Source organism: Rosa rugosa, chromosome 1 (genome assembly GCF_958449725.1).
Source record: "Rosa rugosa chromosome 1, drRosRugo1.1, whole genome shotgun sequence".
Taxonomy (NCBI): domain Eukaryota; kingdom Viridiplantae; phylum Streptophyta; class Magnoliopsida; order Rosales; family Rosaceae; genus Rosa; species Rosa rugosa.
Genome location: NC_084820.1, coordinates 5,284,180 through 5,308,818, shown reverse-complemented (window position 1 = coordinate 5,308,818; position 24,639 = coordinate 5,284,180). Strand labels below are relative to the sequence as shown.

General features: G+C 38.5%; 3 protein-coding genes across 4 annotated transcripts; 1 reads left to right on the top strand and 2 right to left on the bottom strand.

Moving 5' to 3' along the window:
* Window positions 1-1,021: 1,021 nt before the first annotated feature.
* LOC133712198 (pentatricopeptide repeat-containing protein At5g65560-like) lies at window positions 1,022-3,859 on the bottom strand. The gene has a single exon (XM_062138305.1). The coding sequence runs from the start codon at window positions 3,760-3,762 to the stop codon at window positions 1,045-1,047; it is 2,718 nt and encodes a 905-aa protein (XP_061994289.1). The 5' UTR covers window positions 3,763-3,859; the 3' UTR covers window positions 1,022-1,044.
* A 2,358-nt stretch (window positions 3,860-6,217) lies between these two features.
* LOC133727045 (DEAD-box ATP-dependent RNA helicase 16-like) lies at window positions 6,218-11,510 on the bottom strand. The gene is made up of 15 exons (XM_062154673.1): window positions 11,283-11,510; window positions 11,014-11,184; window positions 10,836-10,925; window positions 10,608-10,736; window positions 10,298-10,398; window positions 10,009-10,123; window positions 9,754-9,885; window positions 9,611-9,676; window positions 9,316-9,498; window positions 8,394-8,489; window positions 7,600-7,737; window positions 7,371-7,453; window positions 7,117-7,154; window positions 6,792-7,003; window positions 6,218-6,687 (listed from the first exon to the last, which is right to left on the bottom strand). Exons 1-15 carry the CDS (start codon window positions 11,439-11,441, stop codon window positions 6,616-6,618), a joined length of 1,785 nt encoding a protein of 594 aa, XP_062010657.1. The 5' UTR covers window positions 11,442-11,510; the 3' UTR covers window positions 6,218-6,615.
* Window positions 11,511-20,688: 9,178 nt separating this feature from the next.
* On the top strand, window positions 20,689-23,977 carry LOC133727044 (mitogen-activated protein kinase kinase 6). Of its 2 annotated transcripts, none has more exons than XM_062154672.1 (8): window positions 20,689-20,923; window positions 21,240-21,318; window positions 21,922-22,056; window positions 22,576-22,800; window positions 22,909-23,091; window positions 23,236-23,459; window positions 23,539-23,584; window positions 23,684-23,977. In XM_062154672.1, the coding sequence occupies exons 1-8, from the start codon at window positions 20,841-20,843 to the stop codon at window positions 23,774-23,776; spliced, it is 1,068 nt and encodes a 355-aa protein (XP_062010656.1). In that variant the 5' UTR covers window positions 20,689-20,840; the 3' UTR covers window positions 23,777-23,977. The 2 variants fall into 2 exon arrangements, with proteins under 2 accessions (XP_062010656.1, XP_062010655.1); XM_062154671.1 differs by having other exon boundaries at window positions 20,691-20,923; window positions 21,240-21,324.
* The last annotated feature ends 662 nt before the right edge of the window (window positions 23,978-24,639 follow it).

The following is a 24,639-nucleotide window of genomic DNA, read 5'->3' as shown; positions in this document are numbered from 1 at the left end:
ATGATGGGTAATGGGCGATTGATGGCGGCGCAGGGGTGGAGCAAGTGGACAGTGGCCGGATCATGGCAGCGGCATGCCATGGATCGTACGGCGCTGGGTGCTTCTTTGCGGTGGGATGCTAGGCGGAGATTTCAGTGGTAGTCTCGGGTTCTTAAGCTGAAGGACGCAGACTCTTGGAGTTCTCTCACTCCGAGGTGGCAAGGCACATGGCTTGCTGTGTGGTTTGGGTTCTTCCGGCGAGGTGAGCTCGAAGGGGTAACCTTGTGGTGGTGGTGGTCTGCCAGCGAGGCTCCTGGGGAGAAGGATGAGGATTGTGGTGGCTATTTTTTATTTTTGTCTTTGTTTAAAGATGTGATTTTGGTTAGGTTTTCTTGGTCATTAGCATGTCCCTACTCCTTTTGAGCTAGGGTTGGGTCAATTTGAGGTGCCATGGATATGGTGTCATTCCTGGGGACGAATTGGTTTAATTTTGGTGTTATCTTATGGTCAGTGTGCTGACGAGCGATCCTTGCACGTGGTCTGGTATCTTGGGGACGCAGTGTGGAAGAGGGCGTTGGTTTTCTGGCAATTGTCCATGAGGTGGTATGAAGATTCTCGGGATTCCTTGTAGCCCGAGAGGTTGGGCGATATAGGTAGTTAGGGCCGGGGTTGGGCCCTTTCTGCTCATGGAGGTCATTCATGATGACGAACCCGTAACTGGTTTAGGTTTTAGGAAGGAGAGTGGGGAGATCATGTCCACCACCGGTCTTTCCCGTATGATGTAATTTTGATTATTGTCAATTAAGGATTCTTATTCTCAAAAAAAAAAAAAAAAAAAAAAAAAAAGACTCTTAATTTGTTGTAGTTTTTGGATTTGTTTACTTAATATATCATCGCATCATTGGACTTGAATATCAGTCTGTACTCAATTACTGGGTGCAGAACTAACACGCTTTAATTTCCAGAATAGTTTTCTTCAGGTAAGTGATTAAACAAAAAAAGATATTATCTACTCTTTGAGCTGAACAGAAACATACACAGGTAAAACAACATTGAAGATCAGTATTATATTCCATCAAATCCCTCAATTAACATTGAATAGGTCTCAGGATGAAGCTTGTAACCCATATTTTCGATGACGGTTACCATCTCAGAGCATCTATTGATATGACCCCTCTTAAGTAAACCTTCAAGAAGAACTTTCCAGGCTACTTCATCGTAGTTATACGCGCAACAAAGAATTCTGCAGAAAACAGAATTTGCCTTCTCGTTATTCTCTTCTTCAAAAAGTCCACATACAAGCAATTTGCACGACTCCAATGCTGGTAAATAACCAAGCTGAATCATAGCGTCCACCAGAATAGCTGCTTCTCCATACACTTTCAACTCGCAGCAACATTTAAGAAGAGAGTTACAAATATCCTCACTAGGAGAAATGCTGGTATCTCTCATATGAGCATACAACTTACGGGCTACTTCCAAGTTCCTAACTTTGCAAAGTGCTACTATAAGCTCGCCGTAAGTTTTCACATTCGGTGCACAACCATGTTCATTCATCTTCTCAAGGAGCTCTAAAGCAATTTCAAAATCCACTGTCTTCCACATATCAGCTGATGGGACACTTGAAACCATATGAAGTCCTACTACATTTTCGTCGGTCTGCAGCAACTTTTCATTTGACAGGTGTTTGATGAGCAAGTAATAGATGCGATGACAAGGGTTGCAATGAGCATCAAACATGCGCTTAAAGACATCAAATGCAGAATCTATTAATCCCAAACGAAGATATGCCTCGATTAAAAATGCGTATGTCAATGAATCTGCAGAAATTCCTTCTTCATCCATCTTAGTCATTACCTTCTCTGCTTCTTTTATATTATCTATGCTGCAATATGCATGAACAAATGTACCGTACATAACTGCATCAGGTCGGTAACCAAGAGAAACAAATTCATTCAAAAACCTCTGAGCATGGTTGAAATCCCCTTCTTTCAGCACATGGTTAATTAGAACGTTACAAGTGTGGACTGTAGGCTTCACACCACTACTTAGCATCTGTTCCACCACTGATAATGCTTCCTTTGTTTTTCCCTCTTTGCACAGCCCACCTAGGAAGGCACAGTAAGTATATGAGTTTGGGAAACAACCCTCGGCAAGCATTCTATTAAATAAAGTGCGAGCATCATCGATTTTCCCAACCTTGCAGTAACCATCAAGTAAAGCAGTAAATATCACTTCATTAGACTTGATGCCTTTGTCCTTGAGAGAATCGAAGAGGACTTGAGCTTCTTCTAATCTCCCCAACTTACAGAGACTGTCGATGATAACACTGTAAGTCCACTGGTCAGGAACTAAACCACTATGTTTCATCAAACTAAGCAACCTATAAGCACTATCTACATGACCTGCTTTACACTGCCCATTGATCAATGAATTATATGTAATCCGGTCTGGTGAGAGCTTCCGTTCAAGCATCCTATCAAGAAGCGCCATTGCCTGGTGCACATTATTCCTTTTACAAAACCCATGAATCAATTCAGTAAAGGTGCGAGCATTTGGACGACAGTTGTTAGATTCCATCAAACCCAGAATCCCAAACGCAGCCTCAACCGCTCCCTCCTTGCAATACCCATCAATCAATGCATTGTAGGTGACAACATCGGGAACCAACCCTTTCCCCGACATCAGGTCTAGAACCTTGCTAGCATACTGAAGCTTGTTTTCGTCACACAGGCTAGTAATGAGCACATTATAAGTATTTACACTAGGCTCACAACCCTTCTCTTTCATCTCCTTAAACAAACTCATCCCTTCCAATCTCCTCCCCCCTCTACACAATGCATGAATAAGAACATTATACGTGGGCGCATCTGGTAAACACTCATCCTTCTCCATATTAGAGTACAACTCAAACGCCTCGTGACTCCTGCCAGCCTCACAGAGCCCGTGTATCAACACATTGTAGGAAACCACATCTCTTGCACAACCCTTGTTGGGGATGGCCTTAAAAGTCCTGTAAGCACTATCCACATCCTTATTCCTACAATGCCCCATTATCAAAGAATTGAAAGTATTGGTATTCGGCTTCAAACCCGCCTCAACGATCTTACCAACATAGACACCAGCCTCAACTACATTGCCTAATCTACAATAAGCATTCACCATGATATTATATATATGCAAATCAGGGGAGATTTTATCCTCCAGCATTTCCAAATACAACATTTTCAAATCTTGAATCCCTAACAACTTGGAAACTGAGAATAAAAGAGAATCATAACACCTGAGAGTGATGTTGAACCCGAATTCGTGCTTGAACCGGCGCAACCGGTCCAGCACGAACCGGGCGTCGGCGTTAGAAATTGAAGCCTTAATCATGGAAATGCGGACCCTCTCGGCGGGGCCGGAGGAGAAGCCGTTGCGGAGGAGGAGGGCGAGGAGGGAGGAGTGGGAGTGGACGTTGTGGTGGAATTTGGGGTGGTTGTGGGCGAGCCAGGTGAAGAAGTGGAGGGCGGTTCGGGGGTGGACCGGGTTGAGGGAGAAGAGGGAGGAGACGTGGGAGGGGGATATGGAGGGGATAAGGGCTTTGAGGGAGGGGTGTTTTTGCCAGTTTGGGCGGCAGAGGATGGCGAAGAGCTGGCAAGGGAGGTTGTCCGCTGGTGCTGGTGCTGGTGCTGGTGCTGGTGCTGGAATCCTCCTCCTCCTACAGCTGCTGTAGGAGGAGGAGGAGGAGGAGGAGAACAAGAGTTGGTGCTTGAACGTGCCCGTCGGTTTTCTAATCATCAAGGCGGCGGCGGCGGCGGCGTGGCAAGTTTTTTGATTTAGGGTTTAGGGTTTAAGGGTTTTTTTTTTTTTTCAGGGTTTAATGTTTAAAAGGTTTAAGGGCCCTTTTGGGCTTATGGAATAGCACCAAAATTAGGCAAATCCAAAATTGCCAAAGGCTATCCACATTTTTAGTTACCAATGCTATATATATAGGTTCAGAACTTCAGATGCATATTATTCGGTAATTGTGGATTTTTAATAAAACATTTTAGTAGTAGATTACATTTGAAATGATTTTACATATGACTTTCAGACACAATAAATTTCACAAATATCTCATTTTACCTATATCAAAGCATAATTTTACGTTTCATAATATATACCAATAATCTACGCAATCGATATACAACTACCTGATTAATGATGTAATCGAATAACAAACATGATTAATAAAATATAGGGGCCGTGACCACTTACCCACTTTCAACATAAAAATTGCTCACTTACTCCACCAAGAGTTTTTTAATCTCATTTACCCAATCTAACCGTCGATGACAGTTTTACCCTCATTTTAATTAACAAATTACATTCATCTCTCTCTCCCCCCTCCCATCTTCGATCTATTTTCTCCCTCCTCCAGACCCGATCTCTCTCTCTCTCTCCGGCCGGCGACATGTTGACCACAGATCCGTCCAAAACAACGACTCAATCAACTCGGACTCGTAACTCACCTGCAACGCACAAGAACCTACACATTGACGCCTTTCTCTTTCTCATGCCTGTTCGTCGAATTCTAATCCGCCGATCGCAGATCTCTCGCCGACTTGATGCTCGACCGCGGCGTCTACGACGGCGTCTCCACTTCTCTGCTGCGATTCCATACCTCCCGGAATCCCTTACCTTCAGTCATAATCAAATCACTTCTCTGCTGCGATTCCATACCTCCCGGAATCCCTTACCTTCAGTCATAATCAAAACTGTACCAAAACGGAGACCGAGATTCACAAATAGAGCACCGACCGAAAACGATCGAAACGGTTGCTGCGTTTTTTTTATTTATTTAAGAATTGTTGTTCAGTTTTTTTTTTTGGCAAGGAATAGCATTTTTTTTTTTGAATGTCTATTGGATTGGAGGCCAATGATCTACTATCTGTTCAACAATGTGAGTAATCTGACATTGCAATGTAACTGTGGGGTTTGTTTGATGGTCTACTGGGGGGCAGTAGACACATTATTGGCCCCCAGTAGACTTTGATACGAGGGACATGGATCATTATAGTGAGGTGTTTTGATAAGTTACCTGTTGTTTTCTGTGTATTAAAGTCAAATTATCTGTGAATCCTACAAAATGGTGCATTTTTGATGTTCTATTGGGAGGCAGTAGAGACATTGGACTTTGTATTGGGGGGCAATAGTATGATTATTGGGAGGCACTAATATGATTATTGGGGGCCAATAATATGATTATAAATTGATCAATTGTGCCTGTAGTGTATTCATTTTGGTTTTGAGAGTTCATACAATTCACTGGACGGCAATAATATGATTTTTGGGAGGCAATAATATGATTACTGGGGGGCAATAATAGCCGGATTCCGGATTCCGGTCATCGGTCGCCGGAGTTCGGTTACCGGTTCCCGGAATCCGGTCATCGGTCGCCGGAATCCGATCACCGGTCACAGGAGTCCGCGGCTGCCACTGGTCACCGGAGCTTAGCAAGGTGGAGGATGATTTCTCTCTCTAAGTGAGAAAGAAGGAAAGGGCAAAAAAGTCTCAAAAATAAATAAAAAGAATTAAAAAAGAATTAATTGGGTAAAGGGGAAATAATCCCTTAGAGTGTTTTGGGTAAATGGGGTTTTTAAACTCTTCGTTGTGCAAGTGGGCAATTGTTAAGCTGAAATTGGGTAAATGATCATTTCCCCTAAAATATATCCTAGCCACAATAATTATCTTTCTATTTAAGAATCTGACAGTACGAGTACATAAGAATGCGAGAGACGGAGGGATGCTCTACTAGTCAATTAAATTGTACCAAGCTGTGCACTACTGTTATTGAATTTAAATCCAATAGTGGAGGATAATGAGCATTCTTAGTGCCTTATTATTTTCTACTCTGGGATCTAATTCCAACTACACGTCAGTCAACACGAGTGAATACGGAATTAACTAACCATCTGAACAGGACTATATTTGAGTCTACGTACGGCAGACTGTCCAATACATTGCATCATGGAAAGAGATTTGGTCTTCCACTTGGGACTACGTCGTTGGTGAATACAATACCAAAAACACTTCCACCAAGCAACAAAGTACGACATATACTACGATTTGTCACTATTAGATTTCTAATCCAACAGTAGAATTTCCGAACACAAAAAGCATGGCCAAACATCTTACCAAGTTCTCTGCTTTTTTGGTCACAAGTCTTGCCAGATCTTTTACTACAATGATTAAAAGACACCAAGGGCGCATGAAATCAGAGCATCAAAATTCAAAAGATTTTTATGACACCTAATTAGTCTATCATTCATGGTGCCTGAATACAAATCCTGACCATAAGTGAATGCCAGAAAAAGACGATCATTTGTAAAATACAATAGAAACTGAATAGCTAAACGTGTGTATCATATACCTAACAAACCAATTTTCTCTACTTGCCGCCACCATTTGACGCGAGTCCGTCCACATAAGGATGATGATATGATCACTTCTGACAAACTCATTGTTTTGCATCTTATCTTTGTTTTAGTAGTTAATCAATGAATGATACATGAGCTACTTTTAAAGCCACAAACCAACAACACTAAAGATTGAAACAAAATTAGCAAGTGGCTAGTAAACCCCGTCTATACAACACATGGATGAGATGAATTAAGTCTTTTGCCTTTTTTGCTTATGGCTCTCATTGCCATCTTTTCTTTCCCTTCTTCCTTTCTTGGGTCCCTGGCATTAGATTATAACAAATCAATTAGCAACTTCTGCTCTTTGCCTACTGACACGAAGTATAATCATGAAGAAATAAGTACAAAAAGGAAGCTAAAGTATACCTGAGCACTGAGAGACTTAAGGGGGTCCTTATCTTTCTTGAATTTTTTCTTGAATCCACGGCGACCAGGGTTGTTGTTACCCATTGCAGCTCTCGCAAGCTTAACTCTCTTGCTGGCTTCTTTAGTTGTTGCATCCAACAGATAATCAGGCACAACTCGCAGGTGAGGAGCAGGGGGCTTCTTGCTCAAAACCTTGTCATGTTTCAACAGATCTGCGCAAAAAAAAAAAAAAATGAAAATTAATAATGCGCATGTCTTGCAACTTGAAATGATACAGCAAGTATAATTTAAGACTCAAATACATCCAACCACACAAGTTTGGTACCTAGATCCTTTTGGTTGGCTTCAAAATGAGCCTTCAACCTGAACAGATAGAAGCAGATCATTAGAAAACTAAAACTACAAATACTGTGGTATAGAGGTAATGCAGAGAAACCAAAGATTGAAACCTGAAATTGAAAGCACTGAATGTGATGATATTGGTTCATTTAACATGCATCAAGTCTAATTTTGCAAGAAATATGGCGCAAAAGAATTCATATTGATAAAGAAAAGCAATGATTGTTGATCGATACTCACTTTTCAGAATTGAGAATTTCATTCCTCAAATCCTGAGCTCGGGATTCTCTCACGGCAAGTTTTGTCACACTCTTTGAGACATCCTGCATAATTCACATTTTAGCATTAATGACCGTCCACCCTATCTTTCTATCTTTCAATGCAATGTCAGAATTAGGAATCACACGAATGCAACTTAAAAAAGGTGATTAAGAAAATTAAAACATAGCCACAGAATCAGAACAATCACCTCAGCTCTATATCTTAAAGACTCCACTGCATTCTTGGTCAGTAAAGTAAATGGAACAAGTTTATTTGAATCATTTTCTTCATCATCACCCAAAAAGGACTTTATCTCTTCAAAAACTTTCATCTCATCTGGAGAAACCTGTAACAAAAAGCTAAAATTATCAAAATCTTATGCAAGATAAGAACATGATCATTTCTGACATTATTTAAACCTCCTGGGGTAACAGTTAATTTGTTAAGGCATCAAGTAACTTGAATAGTTCACAAAGGATGCATGGGGTTATGCGGAGTAGATGTGAAATTCAGACTATTGATTCCAATTATGTAACTATTATGTAGAAAGATGATAAAGTAATCTGGAGTTCGCATCCAAAACCAATTGGCAATGGATGGAGTGGCCCAAACCCTTATAAACCTATAGGCCTATAGGCAAGGTCCCATTTTTCCCATGTGGGATAACATATATTCTCAACACGCCCCCGCACGTGTGGCTCAAGCCATACACGTGGACAACTTTTGGGTGACGTGGAGCCCGTGTGGCCGTTAGGCTTGCACACGTGGGTAACCCGCTCTGATACCATGATAAAGTAATCTAGGGTTCGCATCTAAAACCAATTGGCAATGGATGGAGTGGCCCAAACCCTTATAAACCTATAGGCCTATAGGGCTATAGGCAAGGTCCCATTTTTCCCATGTGGGATAACATATATTCTCAACAAAAGATCAACCACCGTTCTACTAGGTGTTATTCCTTACAAAACAACAAAAGGTCCTTAAATTGTCTAACAAACTCACAAGAGACACAGAAGCACCAGTACTATATGCTCTTCCAGTACGACCAATACGATGAACATATCCTTCAACACTTGGAGGCATATCAAAATTCAGGACCTGCAAAAAAGAAAAGAGCAGATATTGTTAATGGCATATCAGATGGTAATTTACTAAGTTTTCTTTTTCAGAAAACAAGAAACAGATAAATAAATCTACAATAGGAAGTACTCAATCTACATCAAAAGTGAGCAAGCAGTCCAGCAAAAACAAAAACAACCCAAAACAAAGTCAAGTGGCTACTCAAGAAACAACCATCAGCTCATGAAACAGCAGCAGCCCCAATCAATATGAATAAAAGGTATAATTTCATCTGGGGGGAGGTATGATATATTTGTGGTTTCGCGGTAGAACCCCATTCCAACAATTGTTGCCAAACCGGCAAAAAGAAGCAGCTTCTCTTGTAGCAGTTAAATTAGGTTCACATATAGGTAGCTAACATGATTGGGAAAACAAACTCAAGCCTTTGTAATTAAAATAAATAAATAAATAAAAATTAACAAATAAGACTGAAGTCTGCAACTCGTGGCTCTGAAATAGTGAATGATAAAAAGAACACAAAAAACTTCAAATTTTAAACAAGTAAAATGCAATGCGTATTTCGGGCCATTGTAATTTACCAGGATCTATGGTTAGGAGATATACTTGCATTGTTACAGAAATTCAGCAATTCTATACATGGTAATGAATACACTAAACGGTAAAACCCACAAATTACTAATAAGTGAATCTAATTATAGCAACAGCAAAGCAAACTCTAATTTGCAGTTTGACAAGTCGTAAATAAATCATCTAGGATGATATATCATACCCCAGAAACTGCCGTAGTCTCTGAAGGTAAAGTTTAATCACCATCCCCATAGCAACGCAGATAGTAATGACATACCGTGTGTACATTTTTGAAGTCAATTCCTCGCACCACTCCAAATTCAGAGTCAGCTTTGGGTTTGAGTTTAGAATGTCGTTTAGAATTTTTTGAATCGATCTTTTTCTGATCATTTTCTTTTTTCTCCATTGTTTCGCTGTCATCGGTTGCAATCAAGTAATCAAAAAGACCAGCATTGAATTCCTGTTGAATGAAGGTGGTGAGGATTTTGCGAAATGTCATTCTCACTGAAAATTTAGCCAAGTAACTTTATCTGTTATCCAATTGCAATATCAATTGTTTTGTGCTTTCAAACCTCAAGAATGTGGATACGAGAATTTTGTGGCAACTCAGAATTCAAAACAGCAGATCTTATGCCAAACTGCACAAACAAGAAGAAATCAATTTCTACAATAGTAACTTAGCCTCTATTGATGCATGTAAAGGAAATCCATTTACCTTTTCCAAAAATAGCTTTATTCTGAAGGATGTGTCTATTGTATTAGTAAATATCAGAACCTTTTTCTGAACCAACTCCAACTTTAAGAGGGAAAGGATGTATAGTAACTTGTCACGAGCAGTGCATGATATCTATGAAACAATAAAAAGAAAAATATAAGTTGTTAACCCTAAATTTATAGAATTTATAAAATTTAAACATGCAAAAATTAGTAAAGATCGCTGGTATATGTTTAAGAGCATTAATATTCTTACCCAGGACTGCTCAACATTTTTTGGGATGACCTCATCCTTGATATCTCCAACTTCGGGCAAAGTTAAAATATAGGAATTATGTAGAATAAGCTTCTTTAGCTTCTCGACATCATCACTGCCAAGTATATAGGTATCAGATATATGGTGTAAAAAAAAATGAAAAAAAAAAAATGCAACCTTTGAGCCTTCAAGAGATATATAGTATCACAAAACACACTGTGCTTAACATCCTAGCTCCTTAAAACTTGCAGAAATAAGAACTTGTAGACATATTCAGTGAACAAAAAACCTTGCTGTGGCAGACATAAGAAGAGATTGACAACGTTTAGGAATGTGAGGTGTCAAAGCTTTTATGTCTTCCTCATATCCATATGACAAGAGAAGATCTGCCTGAAACAAAATATAGTTCAATACTCTCTCGACAGAAATTGCAAAATAATCATTCTTTACAACTTATGGGAAAATGTGAATATCATGTAACAGATTAAAGACTATATTTTTGCAGTAAATAGAAAGATCCTAGGATGTCCCACAACAATTGAATGGACTTTAAAATTAACAATCAACTTGTCAGCAAACAGAATGGCCCCGGCCCTCACCTCATCAAGCACAAGCATTTCTAGTGAATCACCGATGGATGTTGCTTGAAGAACACCATGCGACAAGCATTTGTTTACGCAAGCTGGAGTCGAAACCAGAATCTCAGGCGGGCCCGCCAAAGCTGTGCGCTGCATTTGTGGATAAGATAAAAGAGTTAGCAAAGTGAATTTGGACAAAATGCATAGGCAAAATCTCCTTATTATGTTGGAAAAAGAAACTGAACGAACCAAATCAGAAGTAGGCATGTTGCTTGTCAACTGTACGACTTTCAATGGAACTCTACACAGCTCAATCAACGACCGGACCTCCTTATAAACCTGCAAGCAAACACACCATAAACTCAATTTAATGGAATGGAGCAGTATATAAGAACATTACACAAACAATTGGAAGCCGAAAATGTACCTGCTGAGAGAGTTCCCTAGTTGGGACCAAAACAATGGCAGTAGGAGCAAGTTTCTTGGTTGATGATTCTTGTGAAGCAGAAGCAGTAAACAGCTTCTGAAGCAGAGGCAGTAGGTAAGCAAAGGTCTTTCCAGAACCAGTCTTTGCTCTGGCCACCACATCCTTACCCTCCTGATCGAAACCCCCAATTTGCAGTAAAACAATCAATTCTTTCAACAGTAAATTTCATTCGTTGGAAGAGAGAGAGAGAGAGAGAGAGAGAATTTTACAAGGATGAGAGGAATAGCGACTCGCTGAATTGGGGTGGGCTTGAGAATCTTCTTCTTGTTTAGCGCCCGAATAAGACGGCCATCCAATCCGAGATTTTCGAAGGTCTGGTCCTCCTCTTCTTCTTCGCTTTCGATCTCCTTTTCCAGTGTTTCAGCCATTGAAGTCTGTAGCTTTCAAGCTTTGTTTGGGCAGCTTCTGGGGGTTTAGGGTTTTACGAGCTTCCTGTAAAACATAAACAAACGGTGCGGCCCATTCAGGACTCTAAATGTACTATTTTGCCCTCAATATGGGCAATTTTTTTTTTTTTTTTTTGACAAGGATATAAGAGTTTGTTGTAATTTCAGAGCGAGGCCTCAGAATATATATATATATATTTTTTTGCGGTTAAGCATGAGTAGCTTTTCTTGAACAAAAAACTAATACATAGAGACCCAAAAGCCCCTCAAAGAAAACCAGTAACCAACAATAGAGCGCAAACGAAAAACAAAACAAACAAACAACAATCACCGACAAAAGCATGCATTGTATATGTTGAAGCATCACCTAGTGCAATAATATGTTGAAATATTGCAATTTATGTGTTAGTTGTTATTTTTATTTTTCGTGGGATCACATTTTGATATAGCTATTTAATTGTAATTTTTTATTTTATAAAACATGCATTTGTATAAGTGTAGTAGTCTACAAACGACTTCACGCATAAGCTACAATAATATATGTAATGAATTGCATAAACAATTTCTAATACTTCAACTATTGAAGCTTATCTTTGAATATTATGTATAAGGCATGGGTTGCATAATCCAACAGTAGAAAAGGTAATTAATTCGAGGGATAATGACCACTTACCCAGAAAATACCAAATACCACCCCATACACTCCACCAACTTATTTTAAACCCCATTCACACAAAAGTTTTCTCTTTTTCATTTCACCTTTTAATTATACCATCAGTACCCCTATCTCTCTCATTCTTGCTTTTACTTTACTTTATTTCCTATTATTTTCATTTTGATGAAACGTGGTGGGCCCATCTTGAATTTATTTGTCTAGATTATAATTGCAGCTAAAATTCATCCTCTACATTCGACGGTAAACAGTATTCCACTATTCATAATTTTGATTATTATTGACAGACTTGAATTAGTTGCTATTTGTAACAATACTAGTAAAGAATTGAAGAAAGAAAGAGAAAAGCTGAGAAAATTGAAACATCTTAGAGAAAATCTTAAGAGAGAAACTCCAGACTATTGGAATATTATTTTTAGAATTCAACAAAGAATCTATAAAATTGAACAAGAGATTGAAAGTCTCTTATATATGCTGAGCCTGAAAGAGGAACAAAAACCTCTTGATTATTTGAGCATTGGTTAGATCCGCAATTCACTGGTATCAGAGCTTGTAAAAAGAGCTCAGCAGGGGAATCCCCCAATGGGGACAATGTCTGATTTAATATTAGAGAGACTGAATTCTCTATTAAAATATTCTGATGAAAAATATCAGATCCTACAGAAGGAAATATCTAGATATCAAGAACATCTAGAAAAAATTCATGTTATAATCCACCAATTAGAAAAATTGGAAAACAAACTGGATTATATATATCAAAGAACTTCCAAAAAAGGAAGAAGAAAAGCTAACAAGTGTTAGTAGAAAAATCAATGAACAGCAAAAAACGCTGGATTCCATGAAGAATATACTGAAGGACAAGAAAGTGCCTACAGTAAAACCAAAGAAGGCTAATGGATTCAAACTATTAGAAAGACCAGAAAAGAATCCTGTTCCAAACATGATTTTTCTGGATCCCTCTACTAGTTCTACTAGTATTCGGTATGAAAAGCCGAAAGAAACTCGAGATGTCAATATGATGAGCATCTTCGGGAAAAAGAAAGGAGTACAACTCCTAAATGCTGAAGAATTTGAATACAATGAAATCGAGCGTGAGGTAAAAAACGCCTCAATTCCAAAGCTAGATTTCAAACAGATATACAAAATGGGAACATTTGACCTGATGGACAGCCATCATTTCAAATTACTGGAATTTACAACCCCCTCTACAACAGGAGAAACCGATCTTCTACTGATCACTCCTGCTGAAGTTGCCAGAGCAAGATCAAAAAATTATCAATTTATGCATATTGGAGCAGTCCAAGTAGGCATAAAACTTCTAGCTCGAGAAGGCATAAACTGTTCAGTACTATGTGTCTTACAAGACAATAGACTAACAGATTTTCAAGCTAGTCTGTTGGGAACCCTTGAAGCATCTTTATGCAATCAAGTGGCATACTTCAACTGCTTCCCAAACTCCTCAACCAGCTTGAAAGATGCAGCTCACTGTCTAAGACTGAGAGTCAAGACAGAGGACATATCTATGAAAAATGATATGCAAGAATTGGCAATAGTATACAGAATATACTATAAACTGATGAGTACCACAGTAGAGCCAAAGACAAGGATATCAAATATCCCTGGTCTTACTACCGGATTCCTCACCAGTCAAAAGAACCATTCACAACAGATCCATAAAATTACTTGGAATGAAGTAACTTTTCCCATTGAATGGAAATTATCTGGTCTGAAGCTACCAGCAGAAAGTGCAAAAGCTAAAATTTATGAAAGCAGAACGACTGGAGAAATCAGTCTGAACTTTGAAAATCACAGAAAAAGTGATGTCTGTCCTGAGAATATCAGGATAAACAAAAATCTTCTCACAAGAAGCTACAGCACTAGAGAAGCTAGTGTTAGTTGTACAAAATACTCTGAAGAACCCTCAGAGTCCATCACTGAAGAAGAATTAGAAGCTGATCTGAACATACCAGTTAATATGCTTGGAGCACAAAAGCTCTATGATCTTTATAAAGAAGCAGAATTTTGCAAAAATCCTGATCGATTAGAAAAACTAATCGAAGAAATGAAAAACTTCAATCCAGGAAAGGAAAGAAAACTCCTTCCCTACCAAGATGTTGAAATGGAAGACGGAGAAAGCTCCAAAACTTTCATCATTAGAGAAAAGGGAAAAGTGAAACTCCCTATACAGAAAGCCCTTACGGGCAGAAATGGAGAAAGAAATTCTCAAAGGTTTGTCCCAGAGGACAAGATACCCAGAGTACCAATTTCCAACTATGGTATCTGGCTAGATTTAGATAAAGCTCTAGACAAGAGGAAAACTCTTGACCAATGGGTAGACAGCCTGATGATGGCATCTGCTCTTACCCTTAGAAAATTTGAAGCTCCTGATCTTCAGATGTACTTTGAAACTACTCTCACAGGAGTAGCTAAGAAGTAAGAAGTATTAATATTCTTTCAAAGAAACAGCCAGAGGAAAAGAATGGCTGGAAGAAATCAAAACTTCAAAATCTCCGTATGATTTTGCAGCACCGCTGTACGATCAGTTCTGTGGAGATCTTGCAAATATGAGTGAAAAGGCTAGAGAAACGGCCAAATCAAATATCTACGCTCTCAAAATCTGTGACATGAGATATTTTGAAGAATACTTGAATGAATTTCAAGAATATTACTGTACAATTGGTGAACTAGAAAATAATGATCTAGTCAACCTGTTGCACAGGAAACTCCCTGAACCATGGAGAACAGCTGTGCGAGAAAGCATAGCAGAAAAACCAATTGAAAGATTTTCAGTTGGAGGAATTGCCGACAGAATCCGGCAATTACTGAAAGAACAATGCAAAGCCAATCTTAGAGCAAAGATGGCCAAGAAACAACTCAAAGGAGTTGAAAATTTTTGTTACGGAATATTGGATATGTCAACCAACTGGGGATGTCATGAACCCAAGTTCTACAGAAAAAAGAAAGGAAAATATTACTCTAAAAAATTCAAAAAGAGTAATCAAAGAAAAAATTGGAAATTCAAGAAAAGTTCAAATTACAAGAAACAACAGGATGAAGATCATCCAAAAAAGAAATTCTTCAAGAAAAGGAAGAATACCCATCTACATAAACAACCAAGCAAGAAAGCCTGCAGATGTTGGTTATGTAAAGCTGAAGGGCACTATGTCAATGAATGCCCGGAAAAGGGTAAAAGATCTTCTACTAAGGCTCTCTTTGAAGAGTATGAGCATATAGTAGAATCAGCTAATATGAAGGGCTACGAAATAGCTTATTCTGATGATGAAGAAGACGACAGGTCAGTTTACTCTGCCTGGTCTGAAGAAGAAGATTCATCAAAGTCTGAGACAGATTCTGAAGTAGAGTACTTCGAATCCAGACAAATGAATGTTTTGAAAATCAAAAATTGGGAAGAAAGCAAGACAGAATCCTTAATGTCTTCTTATCAGGTGAACCCTGGTACATTCGTTTGTGACTGCTGCCTATGTTACGAAAAGAATGGTCTCCCTATGTTTTGTGAAGAGTCAAAAAAGACATATCACAAAGAATGCTTCATAGCTGAAGCAAGAAGAAAAACCAAGAATGGCCTTGTCAGCCAATTGGTTGAACAAGAATATGAAGAATATTTCTCTGAACAAAAAGAGAAAGAAGTAGAGACTTTGTTCCAAAAAAATTATGGAACCCTCTTCCTCAAAAAAGAAGGAAGAAATCATCGATGAAGAAAAAACCGATGAAAATTTAAATTTTGAACTGGTCGAACCACCAGAATTTGTTCCAGAAGAATGCAAGCCATTCATTCCCAAGGAACAAGCTCAAGAAAATGAGCTTCAACAATCGAAAGTCGTCTCTACGAGTAGATACAGCAACTACATAGAGATTGGACTAAAATTCCCTGATCATAAAAAATATCACCTACATGCCTTTGTAGATAATGGATCAGGATTTACAGTTGCAAAAAGATTTGCAATTCCAGAAAAACTCTGGAAAGAAGATAAGAAAAGAACTGCTACTGGTGTTACTTTTGATGGAAGCCATCTCACTATGAATAAAGTAGCAAAAGATGTTCACATCACCATTGGTGGAGGAACATTTATCATCCACAACGTCTGGCAATCTGAAGGCCAAGGCGCAGATTTCTTGTTGGGAAATGACTTTATTCTCCAACAGAGATTTATTCAGGATGAAGAAGCAATAGGCTTTAGAAAAGGAGAACGGGTGTTCTGGGCAGACATGCTTACTCAAGCCAGAAGTGTAGTCGGTCCTCACTTTACTACCCAATATCAGAGATCGCAACAGAATAATGGTGATCTTACCCCCTACAAACCCAAATTTGAACCCATACTCCAAATCAAACAACAAGACGAATTACTTGTTGAAGCATCTTCTGAAGACGAAGAAGAAGAAACTAGTGAAGAAGAAGAAGCTAGTTTCATTCATGAGCATAACCTCAAGCACTTTCAGAATAAGCTTGAGTCTCAGAAAATTCCCACTCTTGAAAAAATCAAGAAACTACTCGAGCAGAACATCGATGTAGACCCTCAGAAGTTTTGGGAAAAAGACCCAGTGGTCTGTGAGTTAAGATTACATGACATGAATGCTATCTGTCATATCAAAGTCATTCCTCAGTACAAAGAGGAAGACCAAAAAGAATTCAGAAAAGATATTGAAGATCTCCTAAACAAGAGATTAATTCAACCGTCCACTAGCCCTCATCATGCTCCAGCATTCTACGTGAGAAATCATGCAGAAAATCTAAGAGGAAAAGCTAGAATGGTGATTAACTATAGAGATGTCAACAAGAAGACTGTAATTCAACCGTCCACTAGCCCTCATCATGCTCCAGCATTCTACGTGAGAAATCATGCAGAAAATCTAAGAGGAAAAGCTAGAATGGTGATTAACTATAGAGATGTCAACAAGAAGACTGTCAAAGACGGTTATCAAATTGCTCAAGTAAGAGTACTGATTAACCAGCTCAGATGAGCTAAAGTCTTTTCAAAATTCGATGCAAAGTCGGGTTTTTGGCAGGTCAAGATGCATCCTGAGAGTATTCCTCTCACTGCATTTGGAACACCACAAGGACATTACGAATGGTTAGTAATGCATTTTGTTCTAAAGCAAGCTCCCTCAATCTTCCAGAGAAAAATGGATAATATCTTCAATCATGTTGCGGAGTTTTGCGTCGTCTACATAGATGACATTCTGGTCTTCTCCAAAAATAGAGAAGAACACATGAAACACCTCCACGAGGTTGTAAAGCTGATAGTTCAGCATGGAATCATCCTAGGTGAAAAGAAAATCTTCTTTATCCTTGATGAAGTTGATTTCCTAGGAATAAATATCAAAAATGGAGTGATAAAGCTCCAACCTCATATCCTTGAGAAGATCTGGAAATTCCCAGATAAGATTCCAGATGCTAAGAGTTTAGAGAGATTCCTTGGTGTCATTAATTATGGGAGAGATTTTATCCCTAAAATATCAGGGTTAACAGCAATGTTATCTCCTAAAACAAGTTCCAAAAGAAAATGGGACTTCACAGAAGACGATGAAAATATTGTGAAGCAGATAAAAAATCTCTGCAGAAACCTCCCTCCTCTTCAACAACCAGAAGAGAATGATGAAATTATCCTCCAAATAGATGCGAGTGATAATTATTGGTCGGGTGTGGTTCTAGCGAGAACGCCTGGAACTAACATTGAAAAGATCTGTAAATTTTGTAGTGGCAAGTTCAGCCCTGCAGAACTAAATTATCCCACAGGGGAAAAAGAAATTTTGGCTGTTAAGAAAACAATTTTAAATTCTCCAGCTTTCCTTGAAAAACCCTTTACTGTCCGCACCGATTGTGCCAGAGTAAAGAATTTCAAAAATTTCAAACTTGATAAAGCTGCTGATAGAGGAAGACTAGCAAACTGGCAATTATTCCTTAACCAATATGATTATGTTGTTGAATTAATTGCAGGAAACAAGAACTATCTTCCAGACGCCTTAACAAGAGAATTAGCCATGTTCAGTAGAAGAAATGATGACGACGACGAAGGTCGCAATCCCAGAAGCAGAAGAGCTGGGAAAGAACATGAAACCAATGAGGATCCCAAAAAAAAAATCCTCAAGAGATTCCTGCTAAGTCCAAGAGGCTTAGCCACAATTGATCAATCCCAGGGTAAAGGATTGACTAGCCCGTCTCAAACGGCAGACGATAAAGGCTCATCAAGACCGTTGACGGCTGTTGCTTTGCCAAAAAGCAAACCTACTCCAACTGGAGTAATAAATGTTTTTAATTATGAACTTCGAACTTTCGATACTCCTGTGTTCAGAACTGGCAGGAGATTAGCTTACCACCAGAAGGCAATTCTGGATAATCTATTATTTGCCTTTCAAGAAAGAAGCAGTGGTCTAATGTTTCCAGCTCTTTTTGCATTAGCTGAAGAACTTTACGAGAATGCAAGACCACAGTTCGAAGAATTACAGCAAAGTGCTGTCAAGAAAAACAAAATTCACTTCCTAGAAGATCCTGAAAGTGCTAGGGTCCCTATCATAGCACTCAAAGAATCAGACTGGCATGAATTCCATTGTCTGATAGGAAGCCATAATTCTGAAGACCGTATTCCTCCAACCCTCTTCATCATTGCAGGACCTTATGTTGGAAGATACCTGGTAAATGTTCAGAGTGAACATCCGCAAGAACACAAGCTTTGGCTTGTTGAAAATGGTTTTGTCCATAATCTGTGGACTAAAACTAATGATGATCTCAAAGGCTTGCCTCCAATCCTTGTCAACACAGTCAAAAACATAAGAAAAAACGACTGTACGCTTCGTCTGAAGTTCAGATCCACCCCCCCAGAATGGATCAAAAAGGCAAATGGTGAGGTTGAATATATTTCTCCGTATCATTATGTGAGAATTATTCAAAGACAATATCTTCAGCCTGCCTGTGTTGGGTACAATGGCCAACCAAACTCAAGCATCCCTTGGATGAAAGCCATGTCCCTAGAATATATCAAGAAGATCATCTCCGAAGATATCAACAATACATTCCTGGCAGCAGGAGAAAAAACCATCATCACTGCTTACGATCATCCTGACGTAGTCAGCAGTGACCTATTCCTAGCTCTTACCAGAAAAGAAATAGACTCGACAATGGAATGTATGCAATGGGTGGAAAAGCTTGAAAATGACAACCACTACAAGATGTATGTTGATACAGATGTCGAAGACAATGCTACAACAGTAAGAATGGCCCAGACAGACAACAACTCCTTTGTCTTTGGCCACAATTCAGAAATAGACGAGAACATGTGAAGCTTCGGGTGTAGAAAGCACCGAAAGCACTTTTGGATTTTTCTCAAAAGCTACTTTTGCTATACAGAAAAGATAGGTGAGAAACTTTTCACCTAAAGGAATCTGCTTTTTCCCGTTCGACCTCCACCAGCAAGAGCACTATGAAAAGCAGAAAAATCACGGAGTTGTGCTGTACATTTTTATGTTTTGAATTCTAGTTTGAGTTCCGCTCTCTATATAAGGAACTTTAGTTTCATTTGTAAGGCATTCAAGAAAACCTCGATATCAGCTCTAAAAATTCAAAAATAGTATAGCAGTGTGCTTCCTTCCTGTCTAGTGTGAAGTAGTGTGCTTTCATTACAAGTAAGTACTGTAACTCAGTCTCATGGATAGCTAAACAGCTTTTAAGCTGTTTACCTGAGAATGAGGCTCTGGATTCTTAGCTTGTAATTATGTTTATATGAATAATTTCAGTGTGTTCACCCACTTCATCAAGTTTTTAAATTCAGCAAGTTATCTGTTATCTGTTGTTGTACTAATTATGTTCTGCCATTATTATATACTCTCTTTTAAGTTCAGATCTCCTCCAGCTTAGGAAACTTTGCCACAGCTTAGGATAGAAACAAGCAGCAGTGATTCTGCCTGTTAAAGTAACCGTTAGGCAGGGAGCCGTTAGGTGAAAAACTTGGGCATGTTGAAGGCTAGTTTTGTTTTTTTCAGAAGTTGGAACAAGGTTTTCTAAGAAAAAGTGAATTTTGAACCCAAAAGTCAGCATATGATATACTAGGCACTACTTTAGAAATGACTACCCTTATAAGTCTTTTCCCCTAAAAGTTGTGTAATTGGGCAAAATACATAGATGATGGATCAAATGGGCAAAATACCATGAGTTTTTGGGCAAACGGGCTTAACCCCTTAATTCTAATGTTACTAAGTAGTATAATTGTTCCTCCTGCTCTTAAAATGACATTAATTTCTCATGCTCAACATCAACGAGAGATTATTCAGTTTCTTCCAACATTTCAATATGAATTACGTATATCATGCACCATATTTACTATGAATAATTATTTCGATTCAAAATTTCAAATAAGTAAACAGAACCAAGATTATGTTCATATGTAAATTGTCCTTCGGCTTTCAAGGGCCTATAAGCTTTTAGTAGACTCGTCCACACTTAATCACATCTCATCTCAACACTATGATCAACGATCTGATTCACTAGAAAAAGGTAGCAGCACCAATAAAACAATAGAACCGCCCACACTAGATCGAACCGAAATAAACAATTTTACTGCAACGGAAACAAATATTTCTATATAATTTTCGCGGTCTCCACCGTTTGAATTTCTCTGTTTCTACTTCCACTCCAGACTTAATCAAACCCTCATCTCCCAAAAATCGAAAACCCAATTAGGGCAAAAGTCCAAAGGATGAAGACGAAGACGCCATTGAATCTGAAGAAGCAGCTCAAGCTCTCTGTTCCTGCTCAAGAAACCAACATCACCTCATTCTTGTAAGTCCAAAGATTTCATCTTTCATATAGTTTTTCCCCAAATTTCTACTCTTGGATACTAGAAAGTGATATTTAAAGAAAGAAATTAAAGAAAAAAAAATGGTATCCTGGATCTTTGATTGGTATCTGGGATAGATAGTCCTGTTCTGGGTTAGGGTTTTATATGGAAATTTCATAATTGGGGGGACTTGATGAATTTGATTGCCCAAGACTATTAATTAGATTTCTTAATTTGTTGGTTTTAAGTGGAAAGTTTGGGTCTTGTTTAGGTTTGTGGGTTTATGAAAGTTTTCTGCTTTACTGCCTTGAATTTCAGGACTGCCAGTGGCACATTTCATGATGGGGGTTTGCTTCTGAACCAGAAAGGGTTGCGGCTTATCTCCGAAGAAAAGGAGGTCCGAGTAAGTTTGATTTGATTACCATAACAAGAATTGGCTTTGGGATTGATATATGTGGTTTTCATTTTTGTACGATGTTCTAGACTTCTGTTGTTAATAACCAATTGGCAATCATGTGAATCTGATCCTAACTGCATATTAGTTTTGCCGCGAATTGGGTTTTGTGATTGAGTTCCCAATTGGTCGTTCATATATCTGTCTAACCATATATGGGTGAGGACTTAGAAGTGATGGAATTTGGAGGTCTTTGTGGTTTCGGAGAACTTTGTTGGCTAAGTAGTGCTTAGCTGTGTTAAGCTTTTCACTGCTGAAGCCTGACGAGTACCCTTTAGCCTTTAGGAAGTCAATGGAAACTTGCCGCGCCATTTGACGCTTTAATGTTCTTGGCTGCATATGTCTGTTGTTATGCCACAAACATTTGAGGATTGGTCTCATATTCTTAAGTTAGAGGCTTGACTTCTTGTGTTTTCTTTTGCATGCATCATGAATACATGCTTAGTGTTCTCACTTTTTCATCTATATGCACAGAAATCTCCTTACTATATTGTCTATATCCTCAGATGATTTTCTTTTCATTACTTTTTTTGTTTATTTGAACAGCCTTCTGATAGTAAGGAGCTCAATGTTGAATTTTCCTTGGAAGATCTCGAGACTATCAAAGTGATTGGAAAGGGAAGTGGTGGTGTAGTTCAACTTGTTCGCCATAAATGGGTTGGAAAACTATTTGCCTTGAAGGTCAGTATTCTAGAAAACACAACTTTGTTCTTACCTTCGTGTCCTTGGCTTTTCGATATTCTGTCAACTTTTGGTTTCATATAGCTTTGTCTCATGTGAAAAAGAAAAGAAAGTTCATCTTAACCATAAGGCCTATGTGCAAGTAATCATAGTTCTAATTGATTTAGGGAAAGGTCATATCATATATACATTTTCTTAACAGTACAATAATGCGGTAGTTAAGATGCAACTTATAGAATTTCCTAATCAAAATCTACCCTTCCAGAACAGATCTCATTAAATTCTTTTGTAGCATATGGCGCAGAATATAGATACTTCTTAGCTATGGCTCTATGGGTTGTTAGAATTCTAATCTTCGTTATCTACTAAGTTCTCTCATCCTACTATCCTTATATTCACATCCTCTTCTTACCTTACCTATACCTATGGTTCTTCTTTTCTCATAAGACCTTTATGCTCATTGTTCCGGGAGTAAGATAAATGTATCACTAGAAATTCTTTCTTTTTTATGTTTTACAGGTTATTCAGATGAACATACAAGAGGAAATTCGTAAACAGATTGTGCAGGAGCTAAAAATAAACCAAGCAGCACAATGTCCACATGTGGTAGTTTGCCACCACTCCTTTTATCACAATGGGGCAATTTCTCTTGTGTTAGAATACATGGATCGTGGATCTCTTGCAGATGTGATCAGACAAGTTAAGACAATTCTTGAACCATATCTTGCTGTCGTTTGTAAGCAGGTATATGAGTATATCACTTCTCAATCGAATGTCAAGACTAAAATCATTTGCAACAGTTCAAAAAATTCATCTTTCCCCCTTGGCTATAAATCTATACTTATGAATCAGGTTTTACAAGGTCTTGTCTACTTGCACAATGAAAGGCATGTAATACATAGAGACATAAAACCATCCAATCTGCTAGTAAACCACAAGGGGGAGGTCAAGATTACTGATTTTGGTGTGAGTGCTTCACTTGCTAGCTCCATGGGTCAGAGGGACACATTCGTTGGTACTTACAATTATATGTCGGTATGTAATGATCCTTTTCATTTTCGCTTCCTTTCACTGCTAGCTCCCAAGCTTAAAATTACAGTCTTTCTGTTCAAGCTTGGCACATTCCAGAGATACAATGCAGAATTCGAGTTACTAAACAATGTGATTGATCTCTTTCAGCCAGAGAGAATTAAAGGGGGTACTTATGACTACAGCAGTGACATTTGGAGTTTAGGCATGGTGATACTTGAGTGTGCTATTGGACGGTTTCCTTACATGCAATCTGAAGATGAACAAAGCTGGCCAAGCTTTTATGAGCTTTTGGAGGCAATTGTTGGAAGTCCACCACCTACTGCTCCATCGGATCAGTTCTCTCCCGAGTTCTGTTCTTTTGTGTCTGCCTGGTAATCACATGTTCATGCATTCTTCACCTCTGAAATATCCAATTCACAGCAATGTGACATTTTCTATTTCCCTTTGCAGCATACAGAAGGACCCTCAACACAGATCATCATCTTTGGATCTTCTGGTTAGTCAGCTAGTGTTCTGTTTTTGTTAATGTTTTAATATTTAGCAATTGCTTTCTTTTTTCAGTGAAATTTGATATGAAATTCATTTCTTCTTTCAGAGTCACCCATTCATCAAAAAGTTCGAAGACAAGGACATTGATCTTGAGATTCTGGTGGGTAGCTTGGAATCCCCTGTAAATTTTCCCAGATAGATCATCCTGTAGTATACTTTTGAGGGAAAAAAAATGCAGGTATTACTACTGCTGCAATGTAATATTTAGTTACTGCCGTGTGGTTTTTTCACTTTTACAAAGTTACAGCTTCTCCATGCACTGGCTGTATCAAAACCTTATATATACCTAGTGTTTTCCATTTTTGATGTCACAGAAATGAGATTGCTCTTTTATTTTCCATATTTAAGTACCCTTTTTGGACTTTTTTCGGAAGAATATAATGGCCGACGTTATATGGATGTGGTTGGAGGAATAAGTGAGACACCGAGGCTGGTGTGATGGGGTCAAGCCGGCAGAGCTGGGTTTTCTGTGGGCAGTATACTATAGGCATTTATACACCAAGGTTTGGACTTTGAGAGGTCCAAGTCTTACAGATATGGGATAAGATTACAAAGAGTGAATCTTTAAGAGGGTAAGGTTTACACTTTACAGTAAGCAGAAGAAGAAGAAGAAGATGAAGCAGCAAGCATGTGGTGGCAGTTTGAGTACCCATCAAGACCTAATATATAACATTACTCCAATCCAATCATCATGACCTGTGCCTTAGTCAACCTCCTTATCTTCATTCCCTTCCTTCCTTACCAACCCTACTCTTCAAAATAATTAAATGGATAATTTCGTTATCAAACCAACCCTGATACATTTCAGCCACTAATTTAATGAGCTGATGTGGGCTAATGCTTAATACTAAGGGACATCATTTCTAATATTTCTCATTGCATTAAGCTTTCTTACAATTTTTCAAACATTTTTAAATGTGATTAGGACCATCTTTCCTATTGTGGTGACAATGGCCAAGATCTAATCACTGAAATAATGATGGCATGAAAATGGAGGTTATC

Bases quoted from the DNA above. Each gene is read 5' to 3' on its own strand.
- LOC133712198 (XM_062138305.1), bottom strand. From the start codon at position 3,762: ATGATTAGAAAACCGACGGGCACGTTCAAGCACCAACTCTTGTTCTCC.
- LOC133727045 (XM_062154673.1), bottom strand. From the start codon at position 11,441: ATGGCTGAAACACTGGAAAAGGAGATCGAAAGCGAAGAAGAAGAGGAG. The intron at 10,737-10,835 runs GTTCGTTCAGTT...CCACAAATGCAG, and splicing joins ACATGCCTACTTCTGATTTG to CGCACAGCTTTGGCGGGCCC. The intron at 9,499-9,610 runs GTTTGAAAGCAC...TTCATTCAACAG, and splicing joins CTCGTATCCACATTCTTGAG to GAATTCAATGCTGGTCTTTT.
- LOC133727044 (XM_062154671.1), top strand. From the start codon at position 20,841: ATGAAGACGAAGACGCCATTGAATCTGAAGAAGCAGCTCAAGCTCTCT. The intron at 23,092-23,235 runs GTATGTAATGAT...GATCTCTTTCAG, and splicing joins GTACTTACAATTATATGTCG to CCAGAGAGAATTAAAGGGGG. The intron at 23,460-23,538 runs GTAATCACATGT...TTCCCTTTGCAG, and splicing joins TGTTCTTTTGTGTCTGCCTG to CATACAGAAGGACCCTCAAC.